The 19,463-nt window shown below is 38.6% G+C and overlaps 1 protein-coding gene across 6 annotated transcripts in view; it reads left to right on the top strand.

The window, feature by feature from the left end:
- The window catches only part of LOC100225953 (N-acetylated-alpha-linked acidic dipeptidase 2), a 29,841-nt gene extending 16,984 nt beyond the window's left edge, over positions 1 to 12,857 (top strand). For 5 of the 6 annotated variants that reach the window (XM_072926994.1, XM_030269205.4, XM_041715197.2 and 2 more), the window contains 7 exons: positions 742 to 809; positions 3,713 to 3,804; positions 5,193 to 5,283; positions 5,944 to 6,208; positions 9,402 to 9,483; positions 10,415 to 10,507; positions 12,086 to 12,857. In XM_072926994.1, the coding sequence (XP_072783095.1) occupies positions 742 to 809; positions 3,713 to 3,804; positions 5,193 to 5,283; positions 5,944 to 6,208; positions 9,402 to 9,483; positions 10,415 to 10,507; positions 12,086 to 12,275 (881 nt within the window). In that variant the 3' untranslated portion in view covers positions 12,276 to 12,857. Of the gene's footprint in view, positions 1 to 741; positions 810 to 3,712; positions 3,805 to 5,192; positions 5,284 to 5,943; positions 6,209 to 8,031; positions 8,070 to 9,401; positions 9,484 to 10,414; positions 10,508 to 12,085 lie in introns of those variants that run through there. The other variant, XR_005979887.2, reaches the window with a different exon arrangement.
- The last annotated feature ends 6,606 nt before the right edge of the window (positions 12,858 to 19,463 follow it).

A 19,463-nucleotide genomic window follows, 5' to 3' on the forward strand; every position in this document is an offset into this window, starting at 1 on the left:
AAGAATTTTCTTCTAAATCTTGATTATTCAAACATGTCTCTTGCTTTTTGCATTAAAGAAAATGTGAAAGCAAAACAACTGAAAAATAAGAGTGTAATAAGGAAAAGAACACCATGTTCAGTGCACTGGTTTAAGTATCTTGTACATCTCTCACCTGAGCAGTAAAATCCCCTGTAGACTCATAGCATCCATGTACTATGAAAATTGTTATGTTTATCATCATAAGTTCTCCACAGCACTTCTTATACCACTTTTTAGACAGCAAATTATTTCTATTTATTGTCCTATAGCAATGAAAAGAAGCAAAACAAGTAATTGTTTTGAGCACTTTTGTGGCTTGAATTTCCAGTTTTCACATACAGATTCTCCTTGGAAACATCATTAATATTATTTTTCCATCATCTTCCTTTCTGCCTTCTGTTCAACAAAACTTTGGGAAGTGTATGAGTGACAAGAGCTTGTGGCTAATGAGGGATTATTAGGAATACTTTAGAGCTATGGGAAGGCTTAATTACATCACTGTGGATGTACTGTAACCAATACATTATTGCCTTGTAGTGGCAGTAGCTTACAAAGTGAGACCATGCAGTCTATTTCTGTGTATATATTCCAAGGCAAGATCTAAATTCTTGCCTTAGTCAAAAAGTTTATCTAAGAAAGAACTGAAGGCTTTAATCCATTAAGAAGATAATGCCACTAGTATATGAAGGGAAAATTTCCATGTTTTTGTTTTATTTTCAGGTAACTACACATTAAGAGTTGACTGTTCCCCTCTTCTCTACAAACTGGTGTATAATCTGACAAAAGAGGTACAGAATCCATCTATTTTTTTGCCTTTCTAAGAATAAGTAAGACTCCAAGTTTATTTTATAAAATTGGACTATTGAATAATACCAGGTTTTTTTTAATTGCTGTGCCAGAAGAATCTTGATCCCACCAAAATCAATAGCAAAACATCCCATCAGCAGTACACAGTCCATGCTCACAATCCTCAATATTCTTAAGAGGATGTGTCACTGAAATAAGTGGAATCTTATTTGCAATATACAGTAAAAATAATAATAATAGCTTGATATAATAATACAATAATAAAAATAATAATAAAATGCTTGAGCAAGATAAATTCTCTAAAGTTATAAACATTGAAGAGAAATATTTTTGACATTGTCTGGCTACCATTTTCTCTGTCTGTTCCCCCGAATCTCCTCCATATCTCACTGAGCCCGTGAAATATGTGATAAATATTAAAGGATTAAGAAGGTTTTTTAACAGGTCTGATGTATGGATTTTCATTGTTTCAAGTGGTTTAACCATGACTCCTTTACTTTCACCTCTCAGGATACATTACCATAAGGCTGAAAGGTTGTGATCCATTAAAGGATGGAACTCTATTTTCCATGAGTTAGCCAGATTAGGCTCCTGCCATGAGTCATTGCCACCATCCTCAGATGAGGATTTGTCACAATTAACAGCAGACAGCTCTGTCTGACTTAAGCAACACAGGTTCCCCGTAAAGGCATTGGGTAGAAATTGGTGCCTTTAGGATGAGATTTGTTTGACCAAATGTGGTTGTCTACCTTAGTATGTACCAAACTCAAATTATTTCCCCCTCTGATATTAGGGGAACTAAGGTCACTTGGTCCAGTGTAAAAATCTGCCCTGTAATGGCACCTGGTAGGATGACTCCAGGTACCAATCTCCCATCCTGCTAGATGCATTCATCCTAAGTTATTTTCAAACAAAGTACATTTTTACCACCTGAAATGCCATGGTTTAGGTCTGGGGAAGTTTATCTATGCTATTCCCATGAATTTCTTTTCTTTCGTACATTTTATTTTCCTATCAGTTCTTTCTATCTTAATCTGTCATTCTTGCAGAGGGAAGAAATTGTGCTGCTCAAATATTAGCTCTGATACTCAGCATATTGAAGTGCATTCTTTTTTGTCTATAAAAATTTTCATGTCCTTAGTGTTGCAGGGCCATTGATAAAATAATTTACTTTCTGTCTGCAGTAAGCTGCTAACTCAAGAAGACATGTTATTGCAAAAGATTAACTAAGTTACAAAATAAGTGCTCTGGGCTAAAAATAGTACCAAGTTTTTGATCTTAAGTCAACTATTCAGCTGTTGCTGGTTTGAGTAGAAAACTTCCACTAAAGTACCATGCAAAGTACTTGAGACTGACTTGTAAAAATAAATGTCATATTCACTGTTATTTTAGCTTTTAACAGTAGAAGCGTGGTGTAAACACTAGAAAACCTGGCAGCCTGATTATGCCTGTCCAAAGGAACGTTATTTCTGTTCATAGTAAGGTGTCCAACATCCAAACATTCTTTGCTCTTCTTGTTTTTTAGTGAGCCAACTCTCACCAGAAAGATGTGTAGTGTGCACATGAAGTGCTTTCTTTCAGGGAGTTCTGCATTTCAGTGTGATCCAGCATGTAGATGAGACACTGAGCTGTTGACTGTGTTTTTGGCCCTGCTTTACTGCCAGGGTTTAGACATTTGGTCACCACCAAATGGTGTCTGCAATAGTTCAATTCCCCTGTGATTATAAGCGCTTGTTTTGCATTTATACTTAAAGAACTCCTCGTCTTCTCTTGAGTTAGCAGGAAGTTTATGCTGATCCTAGATTTGGATCTAAGTCAGGGCAAATATTATGTTTTACTGTGCTCTCAGTGTTGTATGAAAAAGCTGACCAATGTTGTTTTACATGACCAGAGCTGTTAGAATAATATCTTTGCCAGAGCATAGAATGTTTTTGCTCCCATATGTCAGAGTTCAGCTTGCTCTTATTAATGTGCAGTTTTCACTTAAGCCCTAGGACTTGACCAGAGTACCCTGAAAATGACAGCAGCCAAGCAGTTATTTCACAGAGTTGTTATTTTCTTGCTAGCTGCTGACAGAATCTCAGAGGTCAGAACTCTTTGCAATTTCAATTTGTAGTCGCTGTTTTTCAAGGCCGAATTTAAGTCTCAGCAACATGGTGGGACTATGTAAGTGTCCATGAACATTTATGCTTTGTATTTTGGAAAAAACCAAAATTCCAATCCTTTTCACATCATAACCAATCTTATACTTAAAGGACCTTGTCTATTAAAGGTTGTTTAAGCGTAGTTGGAGACCAGGGTTGGAGTCCTGATTTATTTCTACTCTGCCACAGATTTTCTAAGAGCTTTGGTCAACTTATCTTGCACTCTTTCACAGTTTTGCTGGCAGCATGATGACAGCACTAATACTTATCTTTTCCATCCTGGTTACAGAGCTTTTGGTGGGGTTTTTTTTGGTTGTTTTTTTTTGTGGTAAGGGTGAGACCTACATATATACATCCAGTGTCCTGCACAATGATTCTCCAGGCTTTGTTGAGTCCCCTTGGAACTGCTAGTTTCTGGAAGAAACTCCTCCTAGTTTCTGGAGGAGTCCCATAGTATGTATGCTCTTGTGTGTACACACACATTCCCCCTGTAGCAGATGAGCTCCAGGTAGCATCCTTTTATCCTGCTCTTTCCTACTGTCTGTGGTTGGTTCCAAGTGCCTGTGAGATGCTTTCGTTGCTTGGGAATGCATAAATGTGTGTAACAAATGTCAATATTCACTTCCCTGCATGCAGCAACACTGCTGGTTAAGAACAAAGCAGGGAGCTGCAAAGATCTCCTTTGATAATGAATCGAGTTAGAGGTACTTCCAATGAGATTATAATATTTCCCTCTCCAGATTTTAAGCCCTGATGAGGGTTATGAAAATAAATCTCTTTATGAGAGCTGGCTTGAGAAAGATCCCGCACCTGAAAATAATAGCTATCCCAGGTAAGTTATTATTATGTTTCAGGGTTTTTTACCCCAATATTTTAATCATATCATGGCATGGCTAATCACCAGAATTGTTTTAGATGTTCTATTTATGGCAGCAATACAAGCACAAGGTGACTCTCTAGCAATATGTTTTATAGTAAAATAAAATTTTATTATTTTTATTTAATTATGTTGACATTATGAAATCTCACACTTTCTAAAGACCCTTTTATTAGTAGAAAAGCAATTTGAAAAGCATTTAAAAAAAGGGTGGGGAAAGAGTTCAAAACATAGTTTAGTCACCTAGTAGATAAGATAAGATAAAATCAAAATTATTAGGATAAGCAAACAGTTGAAAGAAGCTGCCTAGAGCAGTAATTAAAAAGCAGTAATTAAAAAACTTGGGATAATTATTCCTTGTTTATACAATGAATGTAAATGTATTACATTACAAATCTATATATGAATGTATTAACACTTCATATTACAACTCCAAAACATTTTTTCTACCTGTGACTCAGGCTAAATCTTATTCACAGTGTGGTGTTACTGACATAAGGTAAACAGAACTGCACCTTTTTGTGATTTGACAAAAGTCTTCTGCATGTTTCTGGCTCTGCTGAGTTTCGGGATTCATCAGGCTCACTGAGATTTCTTCCTTTTGAAAAAGCTGCCAGATTTGATCTTTCTTAGTCGATGCACATAGTTCCCTGCAGAATTGTACAGTAACTTCAGCTGAAACAGAATTTTTTTTTTTTCTTTTTTTTTGTAGTTAAGAAACAGTAATTATTCATCAGGCCAGACATATAAACCTAATGCTTAACTTCAAACGTAAATATTTGAAAATACTTGGAACGCTAGGTCTGTCTAGTGCCGTTCCCTTGCCCTGCCACGCCGCAGCTCCCCATCAGATGGCAGCGGCCGCCCGCAGGTGCCGAGCGCCGCCCGCGCCTTTCGCGCAGGGAATCATTTATCGCTCTTGGATTCTGCTGCGGAGTGTGCCAAGTACACAAACACATCTGTCTTTACACATACTGCTGCCCAATTCCTATTAGTTTGGAAATAGATGATTGATGTTTTAAGACGGCAGAGACATGCCTGATGCAATTTTATGGCTCCTGTGCATAAAGTGTTTGTATTTTTAATGTCATCGCTGCCGTAATTAGGATTGCTACAATTAAAAGATCTTCCTAGCAATATTGGATACTGAATCAGAGTGTTGGAATAAAATCAGTTAAGTAATTAAGCTTGCCATTCATCTAATCTCTGATCTTGCTAGTGTCCCTGATGTGCCCTTCAGAAGAACTGACCTCAATTTCTCTTAAAAATCTGCATTTTGCATACATTACTACCATACTGTTCAGTAAGTGCTCTCACTAAGATGTTGTCTTTTCTGCATGCAGAATAAATAAACTGGGGTCAGGCAGTGATTTTGAAGCTTACTTCCAGCGACTGGGAATTGCATCAGGCAGAGCTCGTTACACCAAAAATAGGGTAAGTCTGACAGATTGCTTGAAGAAGTTTGATAGTGCTGAGCAGTCATCCAGTTAAAAGCATTTATTAATAATTAATAAAAAAGCTTCAAAGCATCTTTGACTGGTTTGTATATTCGTGACGTTTCTTAATTTAGCAAGAAACCTAAATGTTTGGAGAATAAAGCATGTTACAGTGATGTGTATATTCTATAGGATGTCAAGTTCACAGAGAGGTATTTATAGAGTTTGATTGAAGGTGGATAGTTTGTTCCATCATGCTATTAATAGTCCTCTTAATATACAAATCTTCCATAGTTGTGTTCAGAAATAGCTACACAAGGTAAAAAGGGGCTATGATTGAGGACTTTTGCTGTCCAAACTCCAAATTGTTTTCACTCTTGGAGAGGGTAACCTCTGTGCAATGGAACTGAAGGCAGGTCTGTGTGGGTAGAGAGAAGGAAACCTGCCCACTTAATCCTGTGCAACAGTCCATGGATTCGGATTAGTTCAATTTTTTAATACAAACACACCCAAATGAAGGATATTAAATTGTGTTTTGTAGTAAATAGCTTTTTTGATTTGGAAACCAAAGAAAACATCAAAGTTGTAATGGGATCAATACATCTATTAACTGCAGTCAGGATACAGGGCATTGACAAATTTGCTTGCTCTTTTCCAGAAAGCAGACAAATTCAGCAATTATCCTGTTTATCACACTGTATATGAGACATTTGAGCTAGTGGAAAAATTTTATGACCCCACCTTCATGAAACAGCTAACAATTGCCCAGTTACGAGGCAAACTGGTTTATGAACTGGCAGATTCCCAGGTCATTCCATTCAACTCTACAGACTATGGAGAAGCCTTAAAAGGATACAGCAACAGAATTTATAAACTGGCCAAGAAGCATGAAGAACAGCTGAAACTTTACAATGTATCATTTGGTGAGTAACACCTACAGGACTGTGCATTATGTGCATCAATTAGAATCATGCAGGGATGTGTTACATCTGTCATAGCTCTGCAAATTAATTCCTTTCTTTCCTGTTTGAATTTTGCCATCACAGTAAAGTAATTTTATTTTTTTTCTAAACACAAGTTTAGCACATTATTGTCTTGATAAGAGAGTTATAAGAATTTTCATGCATATTATTAATTACAGGCATTATTAGAGTGCTCATGGGCAGTCAAGGACCTCAAATATAGGACAAAGAGGTATCTCAGCCTGGTCCTCACTTCCTTGCTTAAAAAAGAAGACAAGTGCTTATGGCAGCTCCTTGTAAATTGAGGGACATAGGTGTCCATTCCTCTTCATCCAAAACTTCATCTGACCCTGGGGAGGATCACCATCTCCCTTAGTGCCTCGTTGCCATTTTTAAGCCACAGGAGCACTTTTCCATCTCTCCTGCATGAATACATCCATTTGCTGAGCACCTGAGCACATTGTTCTGGACCCCATAAAACAGGTCTAAAGTGGCAGAGTGCTCAGGATCCCAGGCTGGGATAGCTTCCACAGCTGTTTTCAGTCTCCTCTTTTTTTGTTTGTTTTTTCCTTCTTGCCCTGATCACTCTTTGTGTTTCTGCACCAAGGAGATTTTTCAGTCAGTCCTAATTCACTTGCTATCTGATGAACCCATGATTTAGAGAAAGAAATCAGCTTTTGGAGATGCAGTTCTCATTTGGAGTGTGTGAAACATTGTAAGCAACTCAAACTGAACCCACAGTTGGGGGAAATTAAAAATTACATTTGAAATGTCATGTAATGATTTTGGTGAAAATTTTTTAACAATTTTGAAAATACACCCTTTTTTGTAAAAAGGCCTTTTGAGACAGAGGAAGCATCTTGTGTGATGGATCATCTGGTCTGAGAGTCTGTAAAACACCAAGAGTTACTTCAATATGTTCTAGTGCTCATTGCAGCATGTAAGATCAAATCTATTTTTTTTTTGCAGTTGTAGAAAATCTATCAAAATATCTGTGAAGTCATTTACTTTTATTGTTTGAGTTTCTATTTTCAGATTAAAAGCCACATAAACTACCTCCTGACAAATGCATCTATTCTCATTCCTAGAATCTAGAAGCAATCTTCTATTTTTAGCTTTTTTTTTCACCCAAATAACACTGAGACCTCTCCTTAATAACTTTATAAATGTGTCATTTTGACTACTTTTTTACAGGGCATGTTTTTCAATCTTATCATTATTTTCGTGGCTCTTCTCTGATGCCTGATGAATTTTAAATTACTTATTGAATGAAGCCATGTTTTCTAATTTTTTATTTATTGTATTGCACCAGAATACATAAAATAACATAGGTAGGTTTTACAATACTGTTAAAATTAAAATCTATTTCACTCAACATTTTCATAGAACTGCTTATTGTCAACATTGAATGTCAGAAAATTGTTGATTAAGCCTGACTAAATCATATAAATGTCCTTTAAAATAATATATTAAGGTCCTTATTTGCATTTGGATTCACATTTTAGCTGCTTATCTGCAACAATGAAAATGGAACCTTTTTTTCATAAAATCTGTGCTTGTAGTCATATGCTATCAGGAAATAATGTTTTCAAGCGGGGAAAAAAGAAATGTGATGTTTTCTAAAATAACCAACATTGACAACACTGAATAGCTAGTGACCATGAACACAAAGTTTCTTGCATTATTTTTCAGATGGTCTTTTATTTATTTTTTTCACTCTTAAATTCCCTCCTACTCCTTCTGAAATATAATCTGTTGTTGTGATATGGCCATGATGTCAGCAGGGCAGGACTCTGACCCCTGGAAACCTTAGAGGGTTGGGGTAAGTGTGAATTCTCATCCTCACAAGGTGACTTGTCCCTCTGAGCTGCAAGTCTGTAAACAGCTTGCATACATAAAATCTGTGCCTCCAATTGCACCAACTAAGCAACAGCAATAAGACAAAAATGAAGCCAGTGTAGGCTTGTGATGAATAAATAAGTTTGCTAGAAATAGAAGAGCAAATGAGTCTGAGGAACAGCTTTCAATAGGAGTCCAGGGAACAGAAAGCCTGTCACGTGAAATTGGGTGATAAATCTATAAACAGTGATGGGTTAATAGTTGCCAACAGAGGACTGGATTTAGGGGACGATCTGATAGTATGTCCCATCTTCCTGAGCAATTGAAGAGAGGATACTCTGGTTTAGCCAAAGTTTTCTGAAACTTGTGGGCAAAATTTACAAGTTTTAAACTGTCTTTTTTTCTAATTGAGTTGAGTTTTGGTGGGGCCAGAAGTTGGCATCATAACATCCACCTGTGATTTATTCTACAAAAACTACTTGCATAAATCAATACTTTCCCCAGGTCTGTATTAAATAGAGCCTTCCAAAAGAAAATTATCACAGCTGGTATTGCCATTAAAAGGAAGGCCTACTGCTTCTCTAAGTTATTCCACATATCTCAGATGTACTGGGCTGGGTCAGGGCAGGAAAAAGCAGCAGCCATTCCTGCCCACCTGCCTGCACACAGTCAGGCAATCCCTGGGGTCTGAATGGCAGTGCTGTGGGACAGCACAGGGGAACGTGGCACAGGCACCTCCTGTGCTGCAATTCCAACGCCCAACAAGCACAGGACTTGGCTGCTTTAACCTGCTGTGTCTGTCCCTGTGTGCCATGACAGCTGTGCCTTTTGTGCCTCACCTCACACTGCTCAGTGCACGTATCACACTCTCCTGCTGTGCTGTGAATGGGACATCTTTCTCCTCGAGTGAAATCCTGCTGTTTTTCCACAGCCTTCTGGAACAGCTGGTATTTCTGATGGAAGTCAGGCTTTTTATACCTGAATGCTGCAGTGCATTTGTTAAACAGGAAACTGCAGAGCTCTCAGTTTGCAATGACAGCCAATTTTTTGCCTGCAAGGCAGAAGGAAGATGTATGGTTGAGAAAGCTTTCCCAAGCAGTCTGCTTTACTGTTGGTCTTGTTGCAAAAAAGTATTTGCTAGTAGTGCAGCTCTTTAAAATCTGCATTAGGGAAACCAATCAATTATGTAAAAATGACAAAATTAATGCTATTATATCAGCAAGACAAATGTAGTTCTTCTCCCACTGGGCAACTGAAAGGTACATTTGGCTTAGTGAATACTATGAAGTTGTTCATGTAGTCTTTCTGTTCATAGATCCTCTTTTTTCTGCTGTGATGAACTTTTCAAAGGCTGCTGCTGAATTTCACAGAAGACTTGAACAAGTTGACAAGAAAGAGTAAGTCAGAAAAAAAGAGTTATGTATATGTATATATTTATGTCCTGGTTAGCCTTAGGTACGCAGAGTGGCAGTACTTTATTTCTTCTACTACACAGGGATTTTCTCTGATTAGTGTAGAACAGAGCTTTGAACCCTGAGACAGGCAGTATCTTTAAAGATGAATTAGCAGACACAAGAATGTTCCCTGTGGTTGATAGTATGAGCTGTAGAGCTTATTGCTTGTACCAGGTTGGCATTAAAATTACAGTAATACATGGAAAGGCAGGTAGCAATGAACGTTAAGAGTTGGACGGAGATCTCTACTTAGACACCTACACTTGAGTGTTGTAGGTGATGCTAGAATTTGTACTTTCAGCACACTTCAAAGACAGATGATGCTTCAGAATATCTGAGGTGTACATGTGATGCTTGAGAGCCTAAGGCCCCTGAAGGGCTCCTGTGCCCTCTGAATGCTGTGACTGCAGGCCACATATGGTACCAGTTGTGTTTAGCCAGCTAAATCTCATCATTACTATGTTATGTATAGATAGGAACAGGACTATGGACATTTGGCTTACGGGTGGGTACCAAAATTTAACTGTCTACATCTGTGTAAATCTCATTCTTCTTCTTCCCGCTGTTAAGTGACATCTTTCCAGAGCCATTTAACACTAAGGAAGTATCTGACACTCTCAGAAAGTTTCCCATTTTATTTTGCACAATGTGAAATGTTGTTTTCTAACACAGAAATATCAATTCATTAATATAACATGGATTCAACATCTCCATTTGCAAAACCTCACCTTTTCTTGTGAACTGTAGACCACACTTGTCTTTTTTTCTCTTTTTCTGTCAAAAAAAAAAAAAAAAAAAAGAGAAGTGTTTCAAATGAAACTGGGAGGTCATGTTTCCCCGCTGTGTGACATTTCTCTATCTCACTCTCCTGCAGTTCACTTTCAGTGCGCATCATGAACGATCAGCTGATGTTAGTAGAAAGAGCTTTCACTGATCCTCTGGGCTTGCCAGGAAGGAAGTTTTACAGGTGAGGCTAAAAGTTTCTTGACCTGCTGTCTAAGGCACCCTATTTTTGCAGCTGACTGCAGTTGAATTGCTGTATGGGTTTCACAGGAATTACAGTTCAACACATTGCTTTAAGTACAATTCAGCGAGTAGTGGATTTTTTTTATAACCCTTAAGGAGAACTTGGCTATACCAGTCTTGTGGAGCCAAATTCCTCTCTTTTGGCTCTTTTTATCAGCTGTGGTTAAACCACAACAGCATTTTAATCTGACTTTTACTTGCAGATATGCAGTACTTTTGCTGTTACAATTTTCTCTTGTGATCATCTGCAAAGTGAGGATTGAGTGGAGAATGAATGAACTGTATTGAAAAGAAAGGTGAAAATAGGGTAGAGTAAATGAGAACAGATGTGTAGTGAGGGTCAGTTGAAGAGAGAAGCCAAGAAGGGAGAACTTGGAGAGAGTTTGGAGAGGGAAGGACTCTCCAGCACAGGATAAAGGCCTGTGAGCTGTGCTACAGAGCCCCATCTGTCCCAGCTTTGGCTGCTTCTATAGGTGCTCCAAAAAGCTTAAACCACTAACTACTATATCCTTTCTAGAAACCCAGTGCTTTTATTAGGAATACCTGACAAGATGCCAGCTTTCAGTGTCAGAGGTGTAAGTACCTCACTTTGCTTTCAGTATCCCCCTTTTCCTAACAACCGGGTATGCTTGATTCACTGATGGATGCCTTTCACACCATGCCAGAAGTCTTTCAGGCAGGTAGAACTGAGAATTGCACTTCCATCCTCCTAGGCTAAACTTCCACTCACACTTTGACAAGAATGAAGTAATTCCTTTCTAGAAATTTTCTTGTTGAGTGTTTGGTATCATTTGGAGCTGTCTGGGTTTTTTTATTATTAGTTCTTACTTGCTTGCATTTATTAATGTAATTTTAATGTTTCGTTTTCATTTGGGAGGACTCTTTCATGTAGTGTAAATGTGCTTTGATACTTCATAGTTAAAATCAATTTAATTGCAGATCTGCAGCTATTAATTATTTAGGGAAGAAAACTATACCAAAAAATAAGATTGATATTTTGTGCAGTTCTGATCCCATATGATCACTTCTTTTCTGAAGAATTCATGCTTTTCTCAAGAATTCATCCACAGAATTTTTTCCCCCTCCTTTTAAATTCCTTTCCAAGGTAAGTAATCTGCTGACCATTATGCAGCTACTTAATTGTTTTTGAGGTCTCTATCCCATTTCTCACAACACATCTATAACTAGTTGTATTCCCTGTTCCAGACTGGCAAATTACTTTGAAAAGTTTGTTGAGCTCTCATTTTTAAAAAGCGTAACACAGTTTTGTTCCTAATTAGACAAATATGTCATCTCTTCCCAAGGAGTAGGCTACCTGACCTAAATCTGTGCCCTTTCCAATAGATTTTGCTCTTGTGACCGTTCCTGTCCTTTTAAAGACAAATTTTCCTGTATATTTAGTAAGTTCTGATCTTCCTGGGATTCATAGCTGTTTTATATAGTACACACACAATGAACACACACTTCATCAATAGTTTATTTTATTTAGGATAATTGCCTTCTTCTTCTTTTCCCATAGACATGTTATCTTTGCTCCAAGCAGCCATAACAAATATGCAGGAGAATCCTTCCCAGGAATCTATGATGCCATGTTTGATATCGAAAGCAAAGCTGATCAACATGAAGCCTGGGAAGAAGTGAAGAGGCAGATTTCTATTGCAGCCTTCACTGTGCAGGCAGCAGCAGACACACTGAAAGAAGTTGCATAAGATGATGGCTTTGCAAACTCCCCCAGCAGAGTGTGGCACACAGAGCTGCCAGGCTGCTGCAGGGTCCCAGTGTCCCCCAGCTGCCTGCCCTGCCTGAGTCTCCAGCCTCCCAAACCACAGGGCAGGTCAGCACAGCTCTATGTGTCAGAGAACTCCTGAGCTAGGAACTGATGCATCTCTGCTACTGACAGAACTGTAGCTTTATGAACAGCCCTGGATGGAAACAAATTTGGTTGTGGGGAGAAGTGGGAAGCAGGAACAGTTTCCGATTGGAATTTTCTGAGATCAACCAGCTTTGAGGACCCAATGTTTTGGATGTACAATTATGAAAACAATTATTTACCAAGTTAACTGCAAATTCTGTCCACAGCAGTGATGAACAGCATACATTTTGACGGAAGAAATGTAATACTCAGCCTGTACATTTTTCTTGTTCTGATAATTACTTTTATAATAGAAAACACCAAACGTATCTCTGCATTTCAGAATTTATTCTGCAGGACTGGTGAATGCTCTTTACACTGATTTGCTTTCTATTCCTTAAAAAATAAAGAAATTACTTGCCTACTGATTACCAAAGAAGTACTGATCCTTGATAATCAGGGAAAACAGCTGCTTTTATGCAGAAATCCAAAAGCATGGTCTCAGTGGAGTGCACATCTATCCCACTGGAAGTCTCTAGGCCTATCCCTCATTCATTTGCACTTTGGAAAATAAAGATTTTGCAGGGTAACCAAAAGCTCTTCCCTGCTCTTTTTGGCACTTTCTCTAGTTCTAAACCCATGGCAGCTTTTGTTCCTATTTTTCCCAGGCAATCTCTTTAATATTTTTTTCATCTGAAGGACAGTTACTATTAGCATGGAGCTTGAGATAATTCTGTCTTCAACTAAGGCCTGAAGAATGTTTCCCACCAGGAGTTGATTTTGCATTCAAAGAGGAACAGAAATGTATGAGAAGGCCAGTTTTACAGAACTGTTTAGTTTGTATAAAAAGAAAAAAAAATGTCATGCTTCATTTGCCCTTTAGGTGTAATTCTCATCTATATGCTTTAAAACTAATTAAATTGCTATCATTTTACTGAATCACATTCCAGCTTGTGCAAACTGACATTAACCATATTAATCTCTTATGTAAAATATACTACAGTTTTTCTCACTACCATAAATTGCAACATGTTGTAGAAATTAAATCTTCTTTGTTTTATAGGGAATAGAACTGATGTGGCCCTAAAGAGGACAGAATTAGAAAAGCAGGACAGAGATCTTGTTCTCATCTCAGATGCCTTGAAATCAAACAAGGCTACCAGAAATAACTTGTGGGAAGTTGTTCTGGGGGATATATGCCACCAAGAAGAGAGGCTTTCAATACACCTCCATGAAAGATGAAGGATTGTATGCTCGTGGATTTCGTTCTCATAATTTACCGTTCCTTTTCACAGATCCAGCTTTAGGCCTATGAGGAGGAAATTACACTTCCACAGTCCATGCTTTACCTCTTCTGTTGAGAAATGGAGTGCAAAACTGACCTTGCCAGCACACGCATAAGAAACAGGAGTAGTTGATGCTGGGGCACAGAACAGGTGATTTCCTCTGCTCTGGGAAGGCTCCACCTGGAGTGCTCCTTCCAGCCCTGAGACCCCAATGTAACAGCCGTGTGGGCCTGTTGGAGCAAGTCCAGAGGAGACCATGAAGGTGGTCAAAGGGCTGGAGTATCTCTCATGAGGACAAGACTGAGCTAGGGTTGTTCAGCCTAGGAAAGGGCAGGCTCTGGAAAGACCTTATTTACAGCCTTCCAGTAGCTAAAGAAGGCTGGAGATGGACTGTTTACAGGGGTGTGTAGTGACAGGACAAGGGGAATGATTTCAAACTGGAAGAAGGTGAGTTTAGAGTCAAAGTAGAAATTCTTTACTGTGGGGTGATGAGGCACTGGGACAGGTTGCCCAAAGGTGTGAATGCCCCATCCCTAGAAGAGCTCAAGGCCAGGTTGGATGGAGCTCTGAGCAACCTGGGCTAGTGGAAGGCATCCTTGCCCATGGCAGGGGTGTTGGAACTAGAGGATCTTTAGGGTCCATTCCAACCTAAACCTATTCTATGATCCTATGAACAGCAAATACATTTTTTGTTGTTCTTACTTTTACCTAACTGAGGACACTCACAGTTCATGAGCTCATTTCCACATCTGTAGCTGAACTTACTGCTTAAGAATCTCTTGCAATGATGTGACTGGTACATAACTACACTGTTTTTTTTTCCTTTTCTCCGAATCGTGAGTTCTTCCGGCTCCATCATAACTTTACATTTACTGCAATGGGCAGTAATCAGTGTGCCCCAAGGGAGGGTTAGGATATCTAGATGGTGGAAAAAAGCCATTAGTGCCTCTTCCATATAAGTAAAAGCCAGCTTTGGATCTGCCAATGGTTGCTGATGTAGGATCATCAGAGTATAAGGAAAAAAAGGAATTTCCACATTGTAAGGAAATATTTGATGAAACTTTCTTTTTCCTTCATTTACAGAAGCGTATAACCAGTGAACAAATGTTTCACCAGTAAACATAACTCTTTCAATGGTAGCTAGCCTTTGAGGTTCTGTACTATTACCTTGCTGCTGCAAAATAACATACAATCTCTCCTTGCTTTCCTGTGCAGTTTGAAGCTCTAAGAATAAATTACAGCTCACAGCAGGCTGAATGCACAGCTGGCATTGATCACTTTGCTCCTCTTGTCAACTTAATTGATAACTGCGTGAATGTGAGATTCATCATGACCAGCTACATCCTGAGAAATACACAAAATATATTAAACCTATTTCCATTCCTGTCTATAAAGTTCTACTGGGGGCAAGTGATATCCAAACCCTTATAAATAAGGAAACCAAACTACTTATAAATTGCTTATACTAACTAAATTTCACAAAATCCCTTATTCTTGGTATTGAAAGGATCAGTTACTCAAAGCTCCAACTGCCTTTCCTTCCTCAATAAGTAGAATCTTATGTTGTATAGATAAGCAAACTTCTGTTGCTGTCCCCCAACACAAAGTGTAGCTCTGCCTTCCCATAATTTTAAAGTGTTTCACACTCTCTTTACAAATGGATAACACTGGATCACCTACTGTGTCCTTCCCCAATTCCATTTGCCCAGTTCCTTCACTCAGCCTGGCTGAAACAATTAGCAAATCCTACAAATGGGAGAAACCGACCCTTCAGCCTAGTAGACTGGAGCTGCAAAACAATCTGGCAAAATTAAACTTGGATGGACCAAGAATCACTTAGATATATAGGTTGTCAATTGCCTCTTTAGAAAATCAGTTTCAAAGGGACAGTGCCTGGAAGTTTATTTCAACTTTGAGACAAACTTTTTAGCAGGACCCATTGCATTAGTACAAGAGGTAATAGTTTTAAACTGGAGAAGGGCCAATTTAGATGAGATACAAGTAGGATTTTTACAATGCAGGTGAGAAAACACTATAACAAGTTGCCCAGATGGATGGTAGACACCCCATCCCTGGAAACTTTCAAGGTGAGAGTTCTGAATAACCGGATCTAGCTGAAGATGGCAATGGGATTGGACTAGATAGCCTTTAAAGGTCCCTTTCAACCCAAACCTTTGTTTGATTCTATGATTCAGATTCTCTTATGGTTGAAATACCTTTGGTTTGCCTTTGGAAAGAAATCTGTAACCCTAGGTGCTAGAATCTTCAGGTGACTACTCTGTCAGACTCATTTGGGGACCTCTTTCTGCACGTAATTTGGCCATGCATGACCTGTTTTCTTCCTCTCTAAATTCCCCTAGTTTTATTCATAGGATTTCAGTGTACAGTTAACAGTGCTATTGAAAAAGCTGAATTATGAACATCATGAACTTCCCTATGGCAGAGCAGAGAAGATAACACAAATTAAATGAAATACAGAAATCTTGCTTCTGCTGTTCGGAGCAGAACCAAAGTGCTCTGTTCCTCAAAGAACAGCACCTGCTCATATAAAGTGTCCTTATAGAAAGCAGCAGGAGCTGAATTTAGCAAGCAGTCATTGTTAAAATAAAAGATTGTTCCCATTACACCACTGAGACTTGTGCCAGTTGGAATCTATAAGGTCAAGGAGCCTCCTGTCAGCATCAACAGTGCTTCTCCTGATGGATGCTGCATGCTTAAACATCTTCAGCTCAGGCAGCTCAAGGAATCTTGGAGGAGCAAGAGTGCTTTGTTAGGCAGGTTCAATTAAACTCCAAACATGCTCCAACCTTTCATTAAGGTAAAGAATGGGAGAGGCAATAATAGAAAAGCATTTCACAGCACAGTATTGGATAAGAATAGACTTGCTAAGTTTACATGGCACCTTCCCCAGATGTGCTTTGCTAGCCTGCTGACAGTGCAACTGACGTGTTCCTGATGCTGCTATCCACATTACTTCCAAACTTGGCTGTACTTTTAGAAGGAAACCCAAGTCACAGTTGCTGAACACAGCAACTGTTGTGACAACGTGCCCTTACGTAACCCATAAGAAGCAGGAGTTCAGGCAGAGGAAACATGGTCAGTTGTGAACACTGAGCACTGAAAGATTTAGATCTGAGGTCGCTCATCCCTTCAGATATTTCTGGAACCACCATGCTCCCACTGAAGCATTGCTTTTGTTTTCTCAGCTCTGTCTCCCAAGCCATAATTCCATACTCTCCAGCAAAGCCTGCATACCTGGACACCACCTGCCTGCGCTAAAGCTCTCTTCAGTCTGCAGCACACATATTATCCTGGCACTCCCCTTACAGGAGTGTGGGTACGGACAGCAGTGATAGTGTCGTCCACTGCCACAGCACAGGAGTCACACATAAACATCCTGCCAGTCTTATTACAGGCAGAAAGAAATACACTTTGTAAGAAAAGACAGGTTCATTGTAAGAAAAGACAGGTTCATTTCTGGTATGCTCGAAATCTTAAATGTGTGATTGAAGAATGATTCATCTCTATTATTAAAGAAAAAAAAAAAAAAAAGAAGTGATAGTACAAACCTTTCAATGGAAAAGCAGTTATAATATTTATGAGCTGTTTCTCTTCCTGGGATCTCTGTTATCCAGAAGTGCCCCTTCTCCAGTCATCCCATATGAGTAGTCCTCTACACCACATCCTGTGCCTCAATTTTCAGGGCCCCTGCATGTATCCCTCTGTGACATAGCACTCAAGAGTCAGCAGTATGTTGTTCTACACAGTAAACCTGCTCTAGTTTTAGCAGTTATATAAAAATATGTCTACAACAAGCAACTACAGAATGAGAAACAAAGTAAACCAAGTAAGACAACAGCCACCTGAACATCAGAGAAGTTTTAACAGCTAAACAAGCCAGAAAAAAAGCTGCAGGCAGGTTAAAAGAAATTCAGACAAAGCAAGTCTGGGTTCTGGGACCCTGCAGGGCTGGAATGAAGCTTCTAGCACGCTACCAGCCACGGGAGTCCTGTGTTCATTGGACTGTCAGGAGAGATTGGTACCTGGGGGCAATGTGGGGGAGGTCTCAAGTTTTTTAAAGAAAAATCATTAAGGACAGCTATTTATCCATAGTCAGAAGCACACTTAGTGTCCAGTCTTGGTAAACCTCAGAAATTAACCAAGCTTTTCTTTCTGTATTTTCAAATCACCCCTACTCACCTAATTCAGCCTGACTGGATTTTAGTTTGGCAAATATCATCATTGTCATCTGCAGTATGATAAAAAACAACCTGCCTGAGGACCAGATATTTGTATAGGATTCAGAGTGTGACTGCAGGACTTGGCATTTAACTCTCAGGCAGCATTACACTCTGTTTTGTATTAAAATACAATTACCAGAATATGGAGAACCTCTGGCAAAATCTATCAGCTCTCTAACAGCTACTGCTCAGTCAGCACAAAACTATACTCAAAACTTCAGTGAAGAACACCTGCAATGCACGGAGGAAAAGAGAGGATGTACAACACTGCAAGTTGCGATACACTCCTGAATAGTTATGCTTACTGAAGTACCCTTATGGGACAGTTTAATGTAAAACACACGTGCATTATATAATACAATTGTGAAATACAAAACTCATTAAAATTATACATGATTTAGCTTAGGAATTATGCATTCAGTATTTGGGTTATTACCACTAAACCACACTGAGTTTGGCCACTTTTCATTGTACAAGTCCCAGCCATACCCAAGACTTCAGGCAATCTGTGCCAATACAACTATTTAATTATAAATGCAACTAATTTAATTGGCTCTTTTGAAAAGTAAAATACTGTTGAGGAAAAATAACAGCAAAAGAAGCACTGACCAATGCCACTGTGCTCACACAGCAAGCAGGTAAACCCTTAAACACATAAGTACAAAACAGTGTCAAGTTTAGCTGTTGGGAGTTCCTCTGCATCATCCTTAGCACGTATTCTCTGAATTATTTTTCAACAACATGCAGTAATATTTTTCTTAAAAGCTTCTTTTTAACTATATTTCAGTGTCCTCCAACCATTTTACCAACCTTCTCTTCTTTACAGCTGTTAATTGCTCTTGGAAAGCACAAGCATCCCACTTAAGTTATCCAGTAAAGTAAAACTCTGGTAACAGAAGGGCCAACAAGCTTTCAGTTCACAAAGCTGCAGGTAAAGAACCTAAACTACCTCTTTATTGTAAGTTTTGATCATGAGTAGACACTCCAAATGTTAACTGCTTTCACTATGGGCAGAACATTTAAAATTTCAGTTGTTTATGTACATAATGATATAACCTGATTAGAAGGCATTCCTTATAATCCTGAATTAAGTCCCTTGGGGTATAGAAGCACACTGCATCAACTCTGCCTTGTTATACACAAGCCTGATTTACAATTAAGGATGAACAAATTAGGAAAAGCACATTAGGCTAGAAGAATATTGCAGTATCAATATTTATCATAGGTTTAAATCACATTTCAGAGAACAAGTTTCTGGACTAAAATAATTTCATAGACCATTGTAAGGTAAAAGAACTGCCTCTAGGTAGCTTTAAATGAATTTTGTTGCAATGCAGCTTATATTAAAATTTAACAAATAACTAATTATTCTAATACTTGTTTCTAGTAGATAACAAAAATATTTTATTCAAAAGGATGCTTCATTTTTTTTTCTTAAACACTCATTTGACTGTGGATTAGTTTGTAATGTCTGTGACAATACCTTGGTTACCCTCTGGTTAAAACATCTACCCAAAC

Source organism: Taeniopygia guttata, chromosome 1 (genome assembly GCF_048771995.1).
Source record: "Taeniopygia guttata chromosome 1, bTaeGut7.mat, whole genome shotgun sequence".
NCBI classification, from domain to species: domain Eukaryota; kingdom Metazoa; phylum Chordata; class Aves; order Passeriformes; family Estrildidae; genus Taeniopygia; species Taeniopygia guttata.